The 22461-nt window shown below is 36.4% G+C and overlaps 1 protein-coding gene across 3 annotated transcripts in view; it reads right to left on the reverse strand.

The window, feature by feature from the left end:
* Nucleotides 1-22461, reverse strand: part of LOC138694291 (uncharacterized) — a 44472-nt gene that overhangs the window by 20174 nt on the left and 1837 nt on the right. For 2 of the 3 annotated variants that reach the window (XM_069817832.1, XM_069817842.1), the window contains exons 2-5: nucleotides 17939-18074; nucleotides 14269-14480; nucleotides 10879-11476; nucleotides 6421-6725 (exon numbers count right to left, since the gene is read on the reverse strand). In XM_069817832.1, the coding sequence (XP_069673933.1) occupies nucleotides 6421-6725; nucleotides 10879-11476; nucleotides 14269-14471 (1106 nt within the window). In that variant the 5' untranslated portion in view covers nucleotides 14472-14480; nucleotides 17939-18074. Of the gene's footprint in view, nucleotides 1-6420; nucleotides 6726-10878; nucleotides 11477-14268; nucleotides 14481-14957; nucleotides 15093-17938; nucleotides 18075-22461 lie in introns of all 3 variants that reach the window. The other variant, XM_069817851.1, reaches the window with a different exon arrangement.

The raw sequence follows: 22461 nt of genomic DNA on the forward strand, positions 1-22461 counted from the left end.
TAAAGTTACTATAATGTTATTTGAAATTTTAACGTAATTAACACTTAAGCATTCACACCAGAGTTTGTACGCGACAGTAAGAGTTGCAAGGGGGTGTTGCTGACACCTCAAATATAATGGGTTCTTATGGGCTATTTTTTTAGTGAACAATTAAAATATTGGTCCATGTTGAATCTTTCGTACACTACTTTTAACACTTGAATATGTTGTTGTTTTCTAATGGCAGGCATTTGACAATGAAGTCATTTGACCTCTTGCACTCCAATATTTTTCAAAAATATTATCATGACCAGCCACTGAAGCACAGATTTTGAGGTGTTCCGAATCCATTTCTTGGTTTGAGTTGCACAATGGGCAGTTAGGGGACTGATATATTCCAATTCTATGCAGGTGTTTGGCAAAACAATCATGGCCTGTTGCCAATATAAATGCAGCTACAGACGATTTTCGTGGTAAATCGGGAATTAACTGTGGATTTTGATGCAGAGAGTTCCATTTTTTCCCTTGGGATTGAGTTACCAAATTTTGTTTGTTGAAGTCTAAGTATGTAGATTTCATAAATCTTTTCACAGAGTAATACGTAGATTTAGTAACAGGTCTGTAAGTAGCAGTGCTGTCCTTCTTTGCTAAAGCATCCGCATTCTCGTTTCCCAGGATTCCACAAAGGGATGGTATCCATTGGAACACAACTCTTTTATTGAGTGATATTAATTGAGAGAGCATTTTAGTTATTTCTGCTGTTTGAGATGGTGTGTGTTTAGAGACGATTGATAGAATAGCTGTTTTGGAGTCGGACAATATAACTGCATTCCTAAATTTATTGATGTGGCATAGAAGATTCCGAGACATTCACTTATTGCAATGATTTCACCATCAAAACTTGTTGTTCCATATCCAAGAGATCTATAAAGTGAGAAGAGACAGCACGTAACACCTGCATCGGCACCTTGTTCTCTGGAGATCAAGGATCCGTCGGTGTATAAATGAAGCCAGTTTTGTGGAGGGTACCTAATATTAATTGTCTCTAAAGACAATTGTTTCAGCATTTCAGTGTTTACTTCTGATTTCAGTATTTCTTCTGTTAAATTTAGATTATATTCTATATTTAATAGAGTTAAAGGGTTTGGTTTAATTTGTAAGTTTTCTTTTAAATTCGGGATATTGATTTTCTGTTTTAATTCTTGAACCATGGATATGAAAGTTTTTTGAGTTTTCAATCTACAAAGAGGACTGTATGAATGCCAATTGTTACCTGGTAATCTGATAAGTTTTTCATATTGAATCAGTGCTTTTTCTTCGATTGTCATTTTGATGCTGTTAATATTAGTGAGGAATCTCATAGAATCTATTTCCGTTGTTTTGATTCCACCAGTAATGAGTCTGAGAGCTTGGTTTTGAACATATTCTATGTCGTTTATGAAAGGTGAAGTAATTAAAATTTCTCCGCAGTATGTCAGCACTGGCTGTATAAACATTTTGTATGTAATGTTCAAAGTATTCCTAGAGCATCCCCATTTCTTTCCTGCTAGTCTTTTTAGAAGGGAGAATTTTTTACGAGCTTTTTCAGAAATGTATTTGAATATAAATAATTGATTAAATGGCGATCTTACTCGTGTTAACTATGTAAGCATGTGCGGCTTACAGCTGTTTCGGAACACACTATTTGACACAACTCTTCATCACACGAACACACCCACACAACAGGCAGCGAAGTTGAGATGACACCGAGACACAGAAGGCTCTGAGGATGGTGTCAAGTAGCACTGAAACAGCTGTAAGCCGCACATGCTTAAATAATTAACACGAGTAAGATCGCCATTTAATCAATTATATATAAAATATCGGTCTTTTTTTATTTATAAAACTAAATTGAGGGAAAGAAGGCAGAGGACGGACACTGGAAAGTTTTCTTTTCTCAATCGTACTATCAGGGACTGGAATGCTTTACCTGCAGACTTACTAAAGGCTTTACCAACAACCAAAAATGTATTTAAAAATAGGCTTAAGGACCTTACTAATAGACGGTAATTATACACAGTATTTAAAGAGTGTAAATGATATGTTGTTATTGAAGTGTTGTATCAGTGAAGAATTATGTTGTGTCAGTGAAGTATGCTGTGTAAGTGAAACGTGTTCCTATCAGTGAAGCTTTATAGTTTATAGTGGCAGTGCAAAGAATTTGAACAGTGAAATGTTTTTGAAGTGTTAGTGAAATCAGGATAGAATCAGTGAAATGTGTAGTAGTTCCAGTGCATTGAGTGAGTTGACAGCGAAATGAGTGTAATGTTGAAAGGTACTTGTGCAGATATGAACATATACTCGTGGGTTTTAGTTCGATCTTAGTTTTAAGATACAAATTAGAATATTTCAAATGTTATTTTAAGTGATCGTTTCATTTAATTTAGTATATTCCCTGTTGTTGTTGTTGTTGTTGTTATTATTATTATTATTATTATTATTAGTATTAATTATTAGTATTATTATTAATTGTATTTTTAATTAATAAGTTTATTATTGTCATTATTGAGTGTAATTAGTTACCACTGCCACCGGGTATATACCCATTGCAGTGTGAATAAATACATACACATATGAAATATTTGAATACTTATCACAATGTTATAATTAATGTACAATAATGGTAATATTTCAGTGTTGGTTCACATGTAATATTCGAATGTCTATCACTCCTAATCATAATTTACTTTTTATCTTCCTTTCCAGACCACTTTCTTGATTTTTCTGTGCGTACAGTCACTACTTACATCCATTGTTATTATTTGTTACATAAGTACAGTCAGTTTAGTCACTGTCAGTATTTACAATAGGAGTATGAGGTGTTGGCATCACCCCCCATATCACTTAAACCAGTGGTCGTCAGCACTGGCTGAAATCGGTAACGTGCAGTGGCGGCTGATTAACTGAGGCAAGTGAGGCCGGGCCTCAGTCACTTGGCTTAACAGAAAAAAAATTTTGTGTTTTTATATAATGTATTAGTTATTTGAATGAAGCATCGCTGTAGAAGCATTTTAAAACTTTGTGATGTGTATAGACCTGTTTTGCAGTAAAATTTACACCTGAGGCCAGAATCGCTCTTGCCGGGTCTGGCTTGTGATGTATATAGACCTGTTTTGCAGTAAAATTTCTTCCTGAGGCCAGAATCGTTCGTGCCGGATCTGTCTTCTGAATTTTCTGTATTTTCGCGGGGTTTGAGCTTGCGCTTAAAACGTTGTAGCCGAGGCACAATTCGTCTGGCCTCGTGGCCTGGTCAGGTTTCACTCCTCACATCCATGGGCCAGCCTCAAGGGTAGAGTGGGGTGGGAATAGCATTGGTGACTTGTCTTCCTAAATAGGTCATAAATAACACAAATTCCAGCTCTTTGGCATTCAGAGACCCACACTATTCCCTCCCCTTATGTCTCAGTTTATGACTTAAGCGAGGGTGTTGTACTATTGTAATTCATAGCACAGTAGTGAATCTGGGCCAATGTTGTTATGTATTTCAGGAAAATATAAACAGAAACAAATGCGAGAAATAATGCTGGTGTAGTTAATTCATTGTTAGAGTGTCCTTTTTTCAAGAAGAAATAATATTGAAAGAAAGGAAGTTTTAAATAAAGAGAGAGTCTACCGAGATACCTACGACATCGCTGACAATTTTTCTGACAGATAATCTTAAAACACGAGTTTCTATTGCATCCTGGTATGGGCAACATAAATGGTTAAGTGGTAATGTGGTGTAAAATAAACTTCTCTGTTGGCCTTGTTCGTTGCTGTCAAGGGAAAAAAATAAAAAGAACAGAAAGGAGGGGATTTTCAACACATAATGTGGGTTGCTTCATCACACTGAAACAATCACTGAAACTCACAGCATAACAGCTTATTTGGTGAGTGACATTATTTTTCATCAATAGTAGGCTAATAATAATAGACTAATAATAATAATAATAATAATAATAATAATAATAATACAGTAATTATGATAATAATATAATAACAATAATAATTAATATCACAAATAAACATTTCCTATTGGAGGCACTTAAACTAGTTGCATCTGGCCTCACCGAGGATTTCTATCACCGGCCGCTACTGGTAACGTGTAAGCAGTGTATCGCAATATACACCATCGTGCAGGAGAAAACATACCCGCCAGCAATCACAGATGCATGCTGGTGCTGTAAGACACCTGCGGGTACAAGATGCTAGCCCAAGAATGCACTGTACTGATGACTGCTAACTTAAACAGTTATTATCTCGAGCATGCGAAGTCTGATTTCAAACATGTTTACAGTTATTGTTGCCTTACCAATTCTAAGAAAGGTACTGAAAGTTTCAGAAGTACAGGATTACTCAATATGTAATTAACAGCTCCGTATATGTGACTGGGGTGTTGACAACACACCATGCGACTGCTTAAGGGTTCATAATATTAATATTAATACATAATACAGTAATAATTATAAAGAAACAGCATATATTTTAAAGTGGTATTCGGTTTTCGGAGTTAGTACTAATCATTTCATGTGGTCAAACAATAGTAATATACGTTACAAGAGCGGTATGTTGACGTTTTCATGGTCGAGGAAAAGATTGATAAAGCGAAACGTAGTTGAGCTTTTTTAATTTCCGAGAACATGAAAACAAACATACTGCTCGTGTATCGTACATTATTTTGTGCGAAGATCGTTTATTACATACCTGAAAGACGAATTTCTAATTAGTTGCAATGAAATCTCCATGTTGGTTTCTGTATAATGACGGTAACTTCGGAACACCAAAATATCTTTCTTTAACATTGTTGCTATAAAATGTTTTCTGTGTTTACTATACTCCAGCAGGCCGTGATATATGTCTGTCTTCCCCCCCCCCCCCAGTCTATAAATGCGAACTTAAAACAAACGGTAAGGTTATGTAATGATTTATTTTTCATTTTAATATTTTAACAATATTATTTATATAACATATTGCAGTAATAACATCGGCATCTGGAATCTTGTTGATTTTTTCACGGCTTCCTTAATGTTACTTGTATCAGGAATGCAATAAGTTTCGTGGAGTAGTAGACTTTACTTAATTTTTGCAAATATTTAAAAACAATAAATAACATTGCAATTTAGGTAAAATTGCAGTGGTAAGTTTCCAATTTATAATTATTACTATGTTAAACGTCTCTAAAAATAATATGTTAAAAGCCTAAAGCAGTAAAATTAATGTCGCGCGTAAGCGGTAAGAAGAGGGAAATTGTTATGTGTGTTACGTTGGGAATACTGAATGTGGTATTTCACACTTACCGCGTATTGGTTCTGTGCGGAAAACAAGCAAATACGCACAATCTCGCACAAAATAAATTTTCAAGTTAGGTCTCATAAAATATAGTAAATTATTTAGTCAAAACATTGATTTCATGTTGCCAGACAAAATACATTTTAATATTAGATCAATGAATCGTAAATACATAAATATTATTACTGTTTCAGTATTGTGATTGTGTCTGCTTTGGTGATATCTTGTAACAGTTGGCAACATAGAAAAGAGGGCCACATTATACCTGTTTTCTTTTTTTTCTTTAATATGGACAAAACAGTTAAGTGGCCGAGTTTAGAACTCCAGCACTATGTTGCCAATATGAACTACCACGCTGTTAGGTAATGGGAGCTAGCAATTGTCGTTAGATTGTTGACATTAAACATTCATTGACAACTGACGCGAAGATAAAAAAAAAATACAAAACTGGACAGAGAATGAAAGATGAAATGTAAAATTTTATTTTGTCTTCTTCCATCCGCTATTTTAATATGTTGAGTTGATCTCTTATCTTTGTAAACACATTTTATTTCATACGTCGAACTTAAAAACAGTTTCTCTTTTTAATTCTACAAATGACTTCAATGTTCTCTCAGTACGAGCCATTTTGCACAAAATTAATATGTAACACACACATGCATGCACTTTTGATTAAACTAACATTCAACAACACAGCGCATTCATAGAAGACCAATAGTGTGGCGTATTATTGTCACGGAAGGCTAGCCTCGTTTCGTACGGAGATGTGGTGAATCGAAATCTCCTCCCTGGTTCCCTCTCAAGCTTGCGAGTCAAGGTCGTAGCCATGCCTTTAGAGGCTTTCTGCCACAAGCCTCGCACTGAACTCTCCATACTAGAATGATTGCCAACAGTGAAGTTAATATATGGAAGGGTTGGAGTGAAACAAAGTGTTGCGATGCATAGTTATTACGGACTACTGTTACTAAGTATAATAACTTAATAACTCAAATTTTTTGGGTAGGCTAAGCCTCAAAAGCCTCTTATGAGCTTCACCACTGTTGTGTCTGTATTTCGTATGAGTACAATAAATGACACATTTAGTACTTTTATTGAAATGGCATTCCAGACTATAAATAAGTGCGTCAAACTTGCCTGTAAAGATTATATGAGCGTTGATTCATGGAATTCAGGGATTCTTCTAGCTTCTCGTCCATATTCTTCCTGTTGGCAAGGAATATTCGGAATGCTGCTTCTCTATAAGCTTGTGCTAAGAAAACCATATATGACGCATTCTGCGTGATTTTGACTGCCTTTTCTAGCAAGGTTAATTCCTTAGTTGGTATTTCACAATAATATTCAAGATGGCGAATACGACTAAGACATTTTCCAAGAAGAAACATCCATTCACCCTGCTTAGGGTCCAAATCTAGAGCCTTTTCCAGGTAACCAACTGAAGCCTATAAGAAATGCAAGATAAAAATCAATATCTTAGACATCAGTAAATTAATTCAGTGTTAAGAACTACGTACTTTGTCAAAGCACTTATACTGCGTGTAATAGTATCTAGATCAATGTTTCTCAACTGCCAGGCCGTGGCCCGATATCGGGGTCCTGGCATGAATTATACCTGGCCACGAGATATTCTGCTTGAATTTGTCATTTTACTTTTCTAAGCATTTTTCGCGAATAAAAATTTTATAGTAGAAATATTCTTAGGAGAATAATTTTCATGACTGTCGAAAAGCACAGATCCAGATCGTCTCTAAACTCTAAAATCTGTTAGTGATCAATCCACTTATTTTTTAATGCTGTCCTGAGTCCGTCTCAAAGCGCGAAGAACTATTCACTCTCTCACTTTACTCTTCAATATTCTTCAAACCTCTAACCCTAGCTACTTAGCTTCTCGTTTTCAACATTTGTCCTCATATCACGAAATAGATACTCGATCACAACACCATATCGCACTCTCCATTCCTAAACACAGAACATCCTTCTACTCTTCATCTTTCACAGTCTCTGCAGCTCATCTCTGGAACTCTCTACCACGACATGTCAGAGACTGTCGGACATTGTCTAGTTTCAAAAATAAATTAAAATCGCACTTTTTGAATTAGATTCCTTTCAGTTATAAGCCCTTTTCTCTGCTATATTTTTGTAAAAATATAGGCTATATATTTCTTTTTCCTTCCTTTCCCCTTTTTGTTCTCTTTATCATCCGATTAATTCATTATCATAGCCTTTTTATCCTGAACTTTATTTAATTTTCGTATTTCTTTTCTTTTTTATTATTATTTTATTACATTCCATTTTGTTATATTCTTCCTTACGTTTTTCCATATTAACGATTTGTACACCATTACATGTAAAGAAGTGCTGAGACGAAATATATCATATTATATCATATTATTTCTCTTGCCTGTCTATGCAAAAGTTGCCACTTTTCACATGCTAAAATATTTTCGAAATTGTATAATACCCTATAAAAATCGATATAACTAATAAGTCACAACTCTCTCAGAAATTGCACACTCGAAACACCTGTTACAGAATGATGCTACGGTTAAACAGGAAGAAACTTCAACGATTTTTGCCCTTATCATTAAATTTTTAATGTTTTTTTTTTTTTGGGTATTAAAATTTATTTATTTTTATTGTTGGTTTAAGTGTATTAATTTAATACAATCACAAAATTACTAATTCCATCATAATTACAAATAAATAATAATTTAATAAAAAATTTCAATAAAACAATTAAATATTAATAAATCGAAATTTAAAAAAATAAAATTTTAACAAACTTAAACTGCTCACCCCATAGCATGGTCTGTCACTTGCACATTCATCTCAGAACCACCTTACGAGCTGCTTCCTAGTAGAGATGGGATAAACTGTTCTTTTTAAGAAACAGTTTCGACTGTAACTGTTTCATGAACGAAGCTGTTCCGAAATAACAGTTTCATAAGAATATGTTTACAACATCAGTGCCAACTGTTCCAACTTCTCATCTGCTTCGGGAACATGTTTCAAAGCCCTTGAATCGTCTTTAAATCAGCTGTTCAGTGTATTATGACAACGAAAGTCATTTTTCGTAGGTTACTGTTAAGGGTACAGTAAATAACTACAATTCAAAATGAATCCATTTCAGTAAAAATAGTAAAATAGTATAATAACGATAACATTTTTCGCGGTATATTCATAATTAACACTATGTCAGGGCACCATGAACATATTCTCTTTCAATGGACAGCTAATAATTAATAACAGATTTATTAGGGAATTTGATTCATACAATTAAATTGAGCGGTCCTACATAGGCTACTGTTGCACGAAGGCCGTGTGGAACATGGATAATATTATATCTACTTTCCATTGGAGGTCAATGATAGCACTACACGTGGCCTTTGCAGACAACAAAGAAGAGGAAAACTGTTTATACTTGTTTTTTTGAAAGATGGGACATGACAGTTAAGCGGCTGAGCTTGGAACTACAGTGCCATGTTGCCAATATAGACTATAGTAGGGAGCAAAGATATTGGCGGGTCGTACTTAGCACATCTTTGCACGTACCACCCCCTCTCTTCTGACCTGTCCATTGGGATGACTGACTGGCAGTGTGTCGATGCGTTCGGGTGTAGTTGCTTGCAAGCCAATCGTTGGGTATTGAGGGAGTAGTCATCGTAGCTGTTGTCTGTTCACTGTGTACATATTCAAACAGTAATTTTCAATACTAACAATGGAATTGCTTCTGTGCCTAGTTGAGCGACATGTCTAGAAAGGGAGCGGATATGCAGAGCCAAGCAAAAGGAATTATTTATAGTGTTTACGAATACTTAAAAAAAAAACTTTAGTTAATACAACAAATTAAAATTTTCGTAATATGATTGAAATTCTGGTTATTAAGAGAATGAGGAAAACAGGAATTAGGTCACTATAAGTTTAAGTGAAATATTTTAAGATCTGATAGTATATTAGCAATATACTCATTGCAGTGAAGTAAATCGTTAAAAACCATTGTGTTGTTATCATTATTATTATTATTAATATTATTATTAAATTTGCACTGATGGATTTCATTTAATGTAGTATTACTAGCCATTGTTAAGTCAATTATATTATATAAAATAAAACCTGGGTACCGACACAATACTATTTACAAATTATTTACATCGTCAACAACAGTGATTTTGCTCACAGGACTGCCCTTCATCTTTTCTTGCAACCCTTGTCTTGTTCAAAAGGTCTCTGGTCACTGCTGTCAGTTGGTCACCTGCTGTGATTCTTCCTGCCGGAAGGTCCCTGTTGACTTTCTTTGTCGCAATCCCAGGACCGCTGCCATCATTTTTGGCCTAATTTCTGAACAGCTGGAGCCATTCATCACGACTTCTACTCTTTGTGAAGCAGATGACAATAGGATGCGTCTTCCCTGGCCTGGATGGTATGCGATGTGCTACGCTTACATCATGTTGCACTAATTCATTACCGCCTATGACTTCCGATATTTGGTTAATGACTTCATAAGTCGATTGTTCATCGATCTCCGGAACTCCAAATAGCATTATATTGTCTCTGCGTGTGTAATGCTGCAGATCACTCACTTCCTGTTTGAGATGGTCATTTTCTTGCACTAGCCTCTTCATCTCCTCCTGCGTGGAGTTGAGTTCATGTCTTGTGTGCGCTAATTCCTCTCTAAGACTGTCGAACTTGGAAGATATGAATTCAAATGATTTTCTTAGTTCATTCACCTCAAAATACAAATGCTATTCGATATCAGTATAGTAGTTATAAAATCATATCGCATATTGTATACCAGTAGTTTGTATTATAACAAATGAAGTGTTCACATGTGCTGTTGTTTAATGAAATAATTATAATGCTGCGCACAGAAATTACACTAAATACTGACACACAGACAGTGTTTATATATAAACACTATTTCGATGTTACAGATTTTAGGTTACGTAGCGAGGAGTGAAAGATGTTTCGGAAGCGACCCTTCGAAGAACGTTTACAGCTAAAGTAGGGGTGGAACGTGGGTTGGGTTAGTATGTAGGGATATACCTCCATCCGCCAATATTCCTGCTCCCTACTATACCATGCTGCCAGCGAATGGAAGCTAGCAATTGTCGTTAAGATGGCTGACGTTAAAACATTCGACAATTGACGCAGTAAGAAAACGATACAAAAATCGACAGAGAATCAAAGACGAAACGTGCCAATGCTAACATTGTGTGCACAATAAATGTCGCCAAGAGAGCTATTAAGCACTCACCACGTGGGAACAGTAAGTTTGGCAACTCAGCCGTTGTTACCATAGCAACAGGCCTACCACGCTATGTGACATTGAGTTGTTTTTCCGATCGCAACGCTCCTGTCATGTCCCATCTTAAAAAAAAAAAAACAAGTATAGAAATTGAACTGTTTATCTCTTGGAACCATGTGCATCGTTGGAGTATGTAATACTCACGGAACAGTTTCAAGTGTGAAACAGTTCCAAATAAACTGTTCCAGCTTTTTTTACCCATCTCTACTTCCTAGTCTAACTGGTGGTTGTGCCAATCTGCAAACCTGGTCAAAATCAAGATCCACAATCTAACAAAACTAAGAACTTACCGTGGTTCCTTCATACCCGCATTCCATAGACACAGCACCTCGGACACCCCAAATCGCAGCTTTGCATGCATTGTCCATACTTTCATATTTATCAATTCTTCCAAGTAACTGCTTCACCTCACTCAGACGACCCATTTTAAAGCATATGTAACATTTGGATGACAATACGACATGGAAGAGACCATTTTTAGTTGCGTTATAAAAGTCTTCGTATATTCCTTTAGAATCTGTACATGTAATAACTTCTTCACAGAATTTTAGTGCCTCCAATGCTTTTGAATATGATTCTTTACGACAATACTGATGACAAAGGACAAGTTTCATATTAAATGTACTCCAAGGAAACTCTCTTTCCTCTTCTATTTCTTCGATCTTTTCAAGTTTTATGTATATGATAGTATCCGGATCTTCCTCTATAGGTTGTTCTTCTGCCCAATTGATTGGACATTCCAACAACTTTATTTCTTTAAATAATGTATTTTTATTATCCAATGATACAACTTCTAAAGTGTCTGCAATTTCTTCAATTGTGTTTGTTGGTGAAGACACTCTTTCTGCGGTATCAGGAGACTCGGGAAACAATTCAGCTGAAGAAAACCTGAAACATTGAGTTTATAAATACACCACGGAAGAGAGCAACACTTCATAAAAGCCTTCCTACATGAATTGCCGACTCCAAAAAACAACCTGTACACACACGATTTTTTGCTGTTTTCGTTTTTTTTTTTCGGTATTCTTATTCTACAGAGTATATGATTATGTCTTGTGACCAGAACATTGTACAAAATGGAAATAACAAATTGGAAATTTATCCTCTGAAGAGGTGAAAAAATTCAAATATCTTAGAGCAACAGTAACAAATATAAATGAAAGTCGCGAGGAAATTAAACGCAGAATAAATATGGGAAATGCCTGTTATTATTCGGTTAAGAAGCTTTTGTCAACCAGTCAAAAAGCCGAAAGTTAAGAGTTCATAAAACTGTTATATTACCGATTGTTCTGTATGGTTGTGAAACTTGGACACTCTCTCTGAGGAACAGAGGTTAAGGGTGTTTGAGAATAAGGTGCGTAGGAAAATATTTGGGGCTAAAACGGATGAAGTTACAGGAGAATGGAGAAAGTTACACAACACAGAACTGCACGCATTGTATTCTTCACCTGACATAATTAGGAACATTAAATGCAGATGTTTGAGATGCACAGGGCATGTAGCACGTATGGGCGAATCCAGAAATGCATATAGAGTGTTAGTTGGGAGGTCGGAGGGAAAAAGACCTTTGGGGAGGCCGAGACTTAGATGGGAGAATATTAAAATAGATTTGAGAGCGATGGAGTATGATGGTAGAGACTGGATTAATCTTGCTCAGGATAGGGACCGATGGCGGGCTTATGTGAGAGTGGCAATGAACCTCCAGGTTCCTTAAAAGCCATAAGTAAGTAAGTGTAAGAACCCCTCAAATTCTTCCATGATATTGGCAATCATGCACTGTAACAAGTAGGGAATAAGAATTCTATAGTGTGCCAATTCACAGAAACAAAAAATATTCATGGACTGTCACTAGTATGGAACTAATACATGGCAAGAAGTGGAGCATGCTGCATTTCTCTGACAATGGCATGGATTGCCTTAAATCAGAGCTACATCTTATCAGTCCAGTTCATTTGTTTGTATTGCAAGCCATTGGCCAGTTTGTGCACCACAACACTATAGTGGATCCTGAGTCTAAGGAACTTTTTTACAACTACATAATCTTGCAGGCTGCATAATATTGGGTTGATGGAAAAGTTCGTAATGTTTTTTCGCTGCAAAACAAAAGTTTTTATTTGAGATGGGTAGTAGAAAGAAATTAATCAGTAATATATTCTCCTACATTATCTATAAATCTATGTCAAGTGTGCTTCGATTCAGTATCTGAAGAAATCTGCTGGTTTGGAGTTAAAGAAGTCGTCAAGCCAAGTTTGTAAATTATCTCCATTATCAAAGGAGTTCCCTTGAAGATTTTTGGATAGAAAGCAGAAAACTTGGAAATCTGAGGGCTGAGATTGGGAGAATATGGGGGCTGTGGAATCACTTCCTAACCAAACTCTTGGATAGCTGCGTTCGTCATGTTACCGGAGTGCAGGCATGTGTTATTATGTTGCAGCAGCACTTGATCCAGTCTTCCCGGTCGTTTTTCTTCAATTGCGGCCACAAGGTGCTTGAGTTGTTGGCAGTAAATTTCAGAAGTTACGGTTACATTCCTGCGAAACAATTCAGTACATGACACCTTCTTTATCTCACCAGACATATAACATAATCTTCTGTGAATGGACATTAACTTTTATACAGGGGGGTTGTGTGTTAAAACGACACAACCATTTTCTTGCAGTGCTTTCTCCGATGGCATTCTCACCATACATGGTACAAATATTTCGAGCCACCTCCACTGCCTTTGCTCCTCAATTAAACTGAAATAGAGGTATTTCGGAAGTATCCCCTCCCTCTCACTTGACACTCCAGCTTTTTTAGCCTAGAAATAGAACAAACTTTCTTCAAATCCGCAAAATTCAAGCCGTATTTACAAGCATAACACTCGAAATGACAAATGACGAACAATATCCTAACAACTAAGTGTTGTGATGATACAAAAATATTACGAACTTAAACATCAACCGAATACACCTGTGGAGTAACGGTTAGCGCGTCTAGCCGCGAAATCAGGTGGCCCGGGTTCGATTCCCGGTTGGGGCAAGTTACCTGGTTGAGGTTTTTTCCGGGGTTTTCCCTCAACCAATATGAGCAAATGCTGGGCAACTTTCGGTGCTAGACCTCGGACTCATTTCACTGGCATTATCACCTTCGTCTCATTCAGATGCTAAATAACCTAAGATATTGATAAAGCGTCGTAAAATAACCTACTAAAATAAAAAAAATCAACCGAATAGAAACCAGTAGCAAGCTCATAACAGTAATGTTATAAATTTGGCTCACTGTGTGATATACAGGGTGTCTTTAAATTATACCGATTAACTTTGGGATTGGACAGATAACATTTTTTTTAAAACACCTTTTGTTTTAGAACATATGGACTGCCATATTTTGTCTCAGTACCACAAGGTTTCATGTTATTAATTGGGAGAGCTTAACGACAAGATTGAGGTGATTAGTTATTTGAAAATTAATTAATGAATTTAATAAACAAATTATTAATGTTATAGGTATTCATTCGACCCAAAAGTACACAAAAAACACAAAATGAAAAGGAAAAACACTCACTGCAGTATTAAATTAACAGTCTGAACCCATTACACTGCAGTCCATTTGTTCTACAACAAAAAGTGTTTTAAAATCCTTTATATAGACATAATTATAGCAACATGGAACAGGATTTTTTTTTATTAAATGTGTACCAAGGACTGTCTTTTTTCTCTTCTGTTTCATCCTCTATATTTTGCTCTTCCATTGGACTGAATGGGCATTTCAGTGACCTGATTCCTTTAATCAATGTGTGTGTATCATCCAAAACTACATCATCTAGAGCATCTGTCACTTCCATAACTGTTGAGGAAACTCCTTCTGAGGTATCAAGAGACTCGGGGAGCAACTGATCCATTGTGAAAATCTGAAAAACAAGATTTAAATATTAAATTTTCATTGCAAAAATCCTTGAAAGTGAATCAAGAACTGAGACAAGAATGCTGTTTGTAACTCTATTATGTTTTGTATTTTTACGTCAATAAAATTTTACGAAAACGTAAATTGATACATTTTAAGTAGGGTGATGGGTGGAATTTCTACTTTCTTACATTTTTCAAGCTACGTCCTTGATTTTTTATACACATGATCACGGTGTGATAGATAATGATGTGGTGAAGTTTCATTTCTATGAATCAATTAGTTTCTGTGTTATTAACAAAAATATTTTGAAAAATGTGCAATTTTAAAACAAAATATGTCGCTCAATTTTTCAGTAAAAGTCTGATTTTTTTTTTTTTTTTTTTTTTTTTTGCAAGACCAGTGGAATAATTAGAAAAACATCACGTATTAGTTCTCTTACACCTTTACTACAAAAGAAGGGGAAATTATAAGCACTACATACCTAAAAATAACAATTTTCCATTGCCACTATAAATATTTCATTTTTTATTTGTTGAGCCAAGTATTCTTAGTTCAGGATCGTAACCAGATCGAGCAGGGGGCTGAGCCCTCTCTAGAAATATCTTGAGCCCTCTCCCTGCAAATTTTTGTTTTATTTTTTTAATTCATCAATACATAAATTTTCCATTTAACATTTTAATGTTTTGTTCTCGTGAATAATAATAATAATAATAATAATAATAATAATAATAATAATAATAATAATAATAATAATAATCAGACAGCGGATATTCGGTTCTACAGAGCAACAAGACATCGCGTCCCTTGGCAAACAGAGGAAGTGTAACAATGAGTTCAATGACTTCCCTGCAATTAACGTACACCTAATAATCAGTATTAGGACCGAAAATCTGCTCTGATAATAATAATGATAGTGATAATAATAATAATGATGTTCGTGGGTTGCATAAGCTCTCTTTAACATTGTCTAGTGAATGCAAACAAGTCTAAAGGAGTCAGTAAATGTTAAAGCTCAGTTATTAGTGAAAACAGAATGAAACAGAGGTCCCGGGATTGATACCTGGCCCCGGAACAATTTTTCCCTTGAAATTATTCAAATCTGCTTTACAGGGCGCATTACCTGAAAGACTAGATTTGCAAAAACACTTACCTATAATAATATTGGAGTGTAGCCTATAGTACTTTTAACTAGGTTTTAAGAATTACATTGTTATACAAGAAACAGCAGTATTATTATATTATTTATTTATCTAAAAGATAACAGCTCCCTGTATTAACAGGCTGCCACAGAGACAGAGCATATTGAGCAATAGGCAGACTTAGAGAGTTGGTGCTTTTCGAAAATTAGTTTTGCTATCAAATAACCAAAAAAAAGTATTAATCGTTTTCTCAGTTTAATAAACAAGTGAGAATGGAAGAAAATGGCAAATACTTTTGTGGTCACCTGGGTAATCTAATATGTTTATTAATTATGACTTCCCCCCCCCCCCTCTCCCAACTAGTCAAACTTGAATACAGGCATGCATAACTTTAGCCTGTGAAAGCACCACGCGGATTTTTTTGTGACATGATCAAACTAGAATACAAGTAAGCACAAATTTAGCATGCCAACATTTGTGACAAAGTTAGAGGGTGTTTGATGAGGGGTTAGCTAAGTGACAGATAGCTCCGAGGTCTGTGACAGGTAGTCCAGAGGGGCTCTTCTTTTTAACTTGAGGCTCGATATTTGCTTTCTCGAAAATACACCATGACTGACTGACTTTCTTCCTTTCTTTATCTGTTTTGTCTCCGCTTGTAGTGCGACTTATAGACCACTACGCTGTAGGGCAAGGATGTACTGTCTTTGAATCAAGACTAGACACAGCCACCGCAGAGACATCACAAGACAATGGATACCATTCAATCCTGTAGACAGAATTGGTAGTGTGTACGCTACCTCAGAACCACAGTGGTGGACCACAATCACATTCAAAAGTTATAATTATATTCGTTGCACATGCACCATACATGGAAAACAGAGAAGCAGACGAACATTATGCAATGTACAATGCAAATTAAACTTTCAGGTATAACTCCCTGTAAAGTTAATTTGAATAATTTTGAGGGAAAAATTGTTGGATCGGGGTCTGGCAGAGTTCCTGGGTAGCTCAGTTGGTAGAGCGTTGGTACGTTTAACCAAAGGTCCCGGGTTCGATGCCCGGCCCCAGAACAATTTTTCCCTCAAAATTATTCAAATTAACTTTACAGGGAGTTATACCTGAAAGTTTAATTTGCATAATACACGTCACTGTTCGTTAACAGAAAACCACAATTTAAGTCACACAGAGTTAGTGTGCGCTCAATGTTGGTTGCTTTAAGGTTTGTCAGCCCACTTTGAGGTCTGTGGATATAGAGGGAAAAGTTGGATCGGGGTCTAGCAGAGTTCCCGGGTAGCTCAGTTTGGTCAGTTTGGTACGTTTAACCAAAGGCCCCGGGTTCGATGCCCGGCCCTGGAACAATTTTTCCCTCAAAATTATTCAAATTAACTTTACAGGGAGTTATACCTGAAGTTTAATTTGCATAATACACGTCACTGTTCGTTAACAGAAAACCACAATTTAAGTCACACAGAGTTAGTGTGCACTCAATGTTGGTTGCTTGATGGTTTGTCAGCCCACTTTGAGGTCTGTGGATATAGAGGGAAAAGTTGGATCGGGGTCTAGCAGAGTTCCCGGGTAGCTCAGTTTGGTCAGTTTGGTACGTTTAACCAAAGGTCCTGGGTTCGATGCCCGGCCCCGGAACAATTTTTCCCTCAAAATTATTCAAATTAACTTTACAGGGAGTTATACCTGAAAGTTTAATTTGCATAATACACGTCACTGTTCGTTAACAGAAAACCACAATTTAAGTCACACAGAGTTAGTGTGCACTCAATGTTGGTTGCTTACGGTTTGTTTTTTTTTTTATTTTATTTTATTGGGTTATTTTACGACGCTGTATCAACATCTAGGTTATTTAGCGTCTGAATGAAATGAAAGTGATAATGCCGGTGAAGTGAGTCCGGGGTCCAGCACCGAAAGCTACCCGGCATTTGCTCATATTGGTTTGAGGGAAAACCCCGGAAAAAACCTCAACCAGTTAACTTGCCCCGACCGGGATTCGAACCCGGGCCACCAGGTTTCGCAGCCAGACGCACTGACCGTTACTCCACAGGTGTGGACTTTACGGTTTGTCAGCCCACTTTGAGGTCTGTGGATATAGAGGGAAAAGTTGGATCGGGGTCTGGCAGAGTTCCCGGGTAGCTCAGTTGGTAGAGCGTTGGTACGCTTAACCAAAGGTCCCGGGTTCGATGCCCGGCCCCGGAACAATTTTTCCCTCAAAATTATTCACTATGCAATGTAACCAACAAAGTGTATTCTTCACCCTGAGTTACGTGACAACAGTGATTTCATGGCATTTGTTGTGTGCAACAATGGTGCTTACCTTTTTTCAAGTTTTACAGTACCGATATTTTTGTTTCTAACGTAGGACGTTAAAGTGGGCACCTATTTGGGAAGACTGTCCATTACCAATTTCTGTACGAACATCTTGTTCCTCAGTGGGAGCGTGTTAACGCAACCTGAAACATATTATTGATCCTTAGTGGCAACCATAGGCATAGCTGTGTACACCCTGATAAGACTGTCATTAATATAAATGAAGGGTTCAGAGCCATAGTGGGCCAAGCGCCATTTATTAAAAACGGAGAAAGCAAGGGTTAAAGTTAAGTGAATACCATAGTTTAATGACGATTGACATATAATTTAGTTTTAATATGCATACTTTATAGCACTTTCTATATGTTTCATTGAATTATAATATTCACTTAATTTTAACCTTGGTTTTCTCCATTTTTAATAAATGGTGCTTGGCCCACTATGACTCTGAACCCTTCAAATATTCTTCTATATCATGGCATAAGCTTGTATTTTCTCTATTCTGTCTGCTATGAAGATATTAGTTATTTATGCATGCATCACTATCGTTCATGTGACAGCTTTCACGAGAGTCATAATAAGATATCCACGAGTTGAATACAAGACTTTATGGCATCTTAGCATTATAAATCGAAGGAAATAAATTATAAAATAATTCAGCATCCACAGCTGACAAGGTCTTCATACGTTTGTATCGATTAGTTGTGCATGGCATCAGTGGCGGTTCCTCAGGGGAGGGATGGGAGGAACATCCTCCTCACATTTTTCTTCTTTTGAAAGTAAATAACTAATTTTCTTTCGGATATACAGTTATTTATTTTGACACAGACAGCAAAATAAGTGTCAAAATAAATAACTGTATATCCGAAAGAAAAATTAGTTAATAATGGAGTTCGACAAGGTTGTCCACTATCACCCACTTTATTTAATATTTATATAAATGAAATTATTTTAAAATGGAACCAAATCTACACATCAGGAATCAAAATAACCAGTGCTCTGACATTAAATACCTTACTCTATGCCGATGATCAAGTCATAATTTCCAATTCAGAGGATAATTTACAAAGAGGATTGTATACATTAAATAAAATATTAAACGATTTTGGGATGGAAATTTCAGCACAAAAATCAAAAGTAATGGCATTTTTAGGACAAGACCCAGTCAGAAGTAAGATAATACACAATAACCAATGCCTCGAACAAGTGCAAAATTTCAATTATCTAGGTTGTGAAATATCTTATCAAAATGAAAAAGATGTGGACAAGAAAATTACCAAATTTACACAAATTCTAGGAATAATAAACAATACATTAAAAGCTAAATTAGTACAAAAATCTACAAGAATAAAAATATATAATACACTAGCATTACCCTCCCTTTTATACGGAAGCGAGATTTGGTCATTAAAGAAAAATGACATGAACAGAATCAAAGCAACGGAAATGAAATTTTTCAGGAGGACAGCAGGATATACTCTTTTAGACCGAAAAAGGAATGATGAAATTTTAGAACAATTAGAAGTAGAGTCAGTAGAAGAAAAAATCAGCAGATACAAATTCAATTGGCTAGATCATGTAGGAAGAATGGAAAATTCAAGAATCCCAAAAATTATGATGCAATATAAACCTAGAGGACATCGTCGACCAGGAAGACCTTTAAGAAGACTGCTAGATGGGGCCAAAACAGGTCTACAGAGGCCTAATTCGTGAAGGAGGAGGATGATGATGATGATGAAAGTAAATACCAAATAAAATATGTGCCTTGAAATTCGAGGAAGATTCGATAATTTTTAAGTTCTCAGCTATAAGAAAACCTCGATTGAACGAGTTTTAAATGATGCGCGCTCATATGCTGCTAGAAAACTGTGAGAAGGATGCGAGATTATTTCTGTGGAGGAAAGCCAATCCATTCCTCCTTTACTGCAGTTAACACACGTAGACAACAGCGCACTAGCGGCCAGAGAAAGAAGCAGAGTTTTAAAGCAAGCAAATGAAAGGAGAGGGAGGAGATCCTCCTCTGAATCAGCGCATGGGTGGGAAATAGAAACCGACTGGTCATGCAGCAAGCTCGCTACCGCTGCCATCTAACGATGCTGCATTCAACCAGACTATAACACATCTAGGAGGAGGCACAATAAAAACAGTTTTAACGCAAAGCTATGAAAGACACCATATAAACTTTTTTTTTTTTGAAATTATAAATCAAAAATATTATACATTGCACTTTATATAGGCTACTATTCATGGTTTGAAACTTTCAAGGGTATTTGAAAGTCAAATTTGGGTTTATATAAACAAAGAGGAAGTAGTTAGTTCTACGTTAGTATCCCAGATCTTTTTGGCCCCTGAAATTCATTTCCGTTCATTATCTACTAGACAGGGCAACAGCCAAGTTGTCAGTTTTCTACAATATATTTGACACTGAAAGTACTCCAAACTACATTATTTTTAACATAAAAAATTAATCGGCCACCGGCAGCTTTGAACAATAATGGTAGTATGACTTTACGAGAACTGACATTCTTCAAAAGCATGTGACACTGAACTTGTAAAATGTACATGCGGCAACACAGACCACGTGGGTGGGTGCAGTGTTCTCGCTTTCCTCAGATTATTTCCCATTTCCGTAAAACTGTTCCGATTACGTGTTAGTAGCTATAATCTCTTCCAACACGTGTGATGCTGTAGTACTACTACTACTTATTGGCATTTAAGGAACCCGTAGGTTCATTGCCGCCCTCACATAAGCCCGCCGTTGGTCCCTATCCTGTGCAAGATTAATCCAGTCTCTACCATCATATCCTACCTCCCTCAAATCCATTTTAATATTATCTTCCCATCTACGTCTCGGCCTTCCCAAAGGTTTTTTTCCCCTCCGGCCTCCCAACTAACACTCTATATGCATTTCTGGATACCAAACAGTGATGCTGTAGTGTGCTCGAAAAATGCTGCGAGGTGAATTTCCTTGCAATTGTTAATTTGTGCAATTATTCAACAATGAATGGAAGTGAAAACATAATATATTTTGGAAAATTTAGGAAACTCAGTTTACAAGAACAGATTATTGCTATACAGAAGGGAAGGCCAACCCCAACACTACCTGCTCTTACATGTATGTATGTAGGCTGATTTGTAGCATGTTTCATTCAAGAAGGTGTCATTTCGTGCTGTTAACTTCTTTCCTCCTCTTAAGAAATACACAGGAGCCGCCACTGCATGGCATTGAATAAACAGAAATGGATGATCTTAGGTATTACAAACTCTAGTTATACCTTAGGTATCAAATTTTATGTTACAAATGTCCCTTTATTTTGTTAATATAGTTTCCCAGAACCACAGAACTGTTTTATATGATATTACAAAAGTGATACAAAATTTTTAAAGATTGAAAATAAATGCTACATTACCTTCTGTCTTGCATTTTATTTCTTGTTACGAGGCGAGTAGAAGCAGTAAGCAAGATAGTCACATGAGTTGCAGGCATCCCCACCCAATCATTCCGGTATTATGTCATAGTGAATAGGTCATTGCTATTATTGGCACGCATGCCATAATAAGCCGATTATGCAAGATATTGGATGTAGTAACAACCTGTTTATAATGCTAGGATGGCATAAAATAATATGTAGTGTTATATCGTGCCCTGTCACACTTCTTGTGGTTGGAAATCACTTGTTTTCATATACCATATGGTGGGACTGATGCAATGGGAATGTTAAGGTGATAGGAGGAGGGGGGTTGAATTACCTTTGGCACACCCATGTGAAAAGTTTCGGCTATACATATAATGCAAACCACAACATAGCATGATACAAGTAAAAGAACCAATTTAATAATGCAACATACTTCAGTAAGCAGTGGTGGAATGACATGAAGAACCAAACAAGAAGGGAATTACAGTGAATACAGATAAAAGCAAAGTGATGTGGGTTTCGAAACAGGAAAGACATGAAGAAGAACTTTACACAGTATGTGATGTAAGACCTTTTGAGAAAGTAGAAACTTCTGTGTATCTCATTATGGTACCATACATTTTTTTAGGTTATTTTACGACACTTTATCAACATCTTAGGTTATTTAGCGTCTGAATGAGATGAAGGTGATAATGCCAGTGAAATGAGTCCGGGGTCCAGCACTGGAAGTTACCCAGCATTTGCTCATATGGGGTTGAGGGAAAACCCCGGAAAAAACCTCAAGCAGGTAACTTGCCCCAACCAGGAATCAAACCTGGGCCACCTGGTTTTGTGGCCAGACGCGCTGTTACTCCACAGGTATGGACGGTACCATACTAAGTAATGTTCGAAGTACTGAACAAGCATTGTTAAACAGAACTAAAAAAGCAGTTTCAGCTTATTACCAAATGAGCAATACTAGCCTATTGTAGGAAAAACCGACATCACTGTTAAAAGAAAAGTGTAGATATCATGTTGACTGCCAGAGAGATCACCAGTGTCTCTACAAGTATTCACAAGTACATAAAACACAAAGGCAGTCAACGTGATATACAATGTAATCAAGTTCCCGATC

This window comes from Periplaneta americana, chromosome 1 (assembly GCF_040183065.1).
Source record: "Periplaneta americana isolate PAMFEO1 chromosome 1, P.americana_PAMFEO1_priV1, whole genome shotgun sequence".
NCBI lineage: Eukaryota > Metazoa > Arthropoda > Insecta > Blattodea > Blattidae > Periplaneta > Periplaneta americana.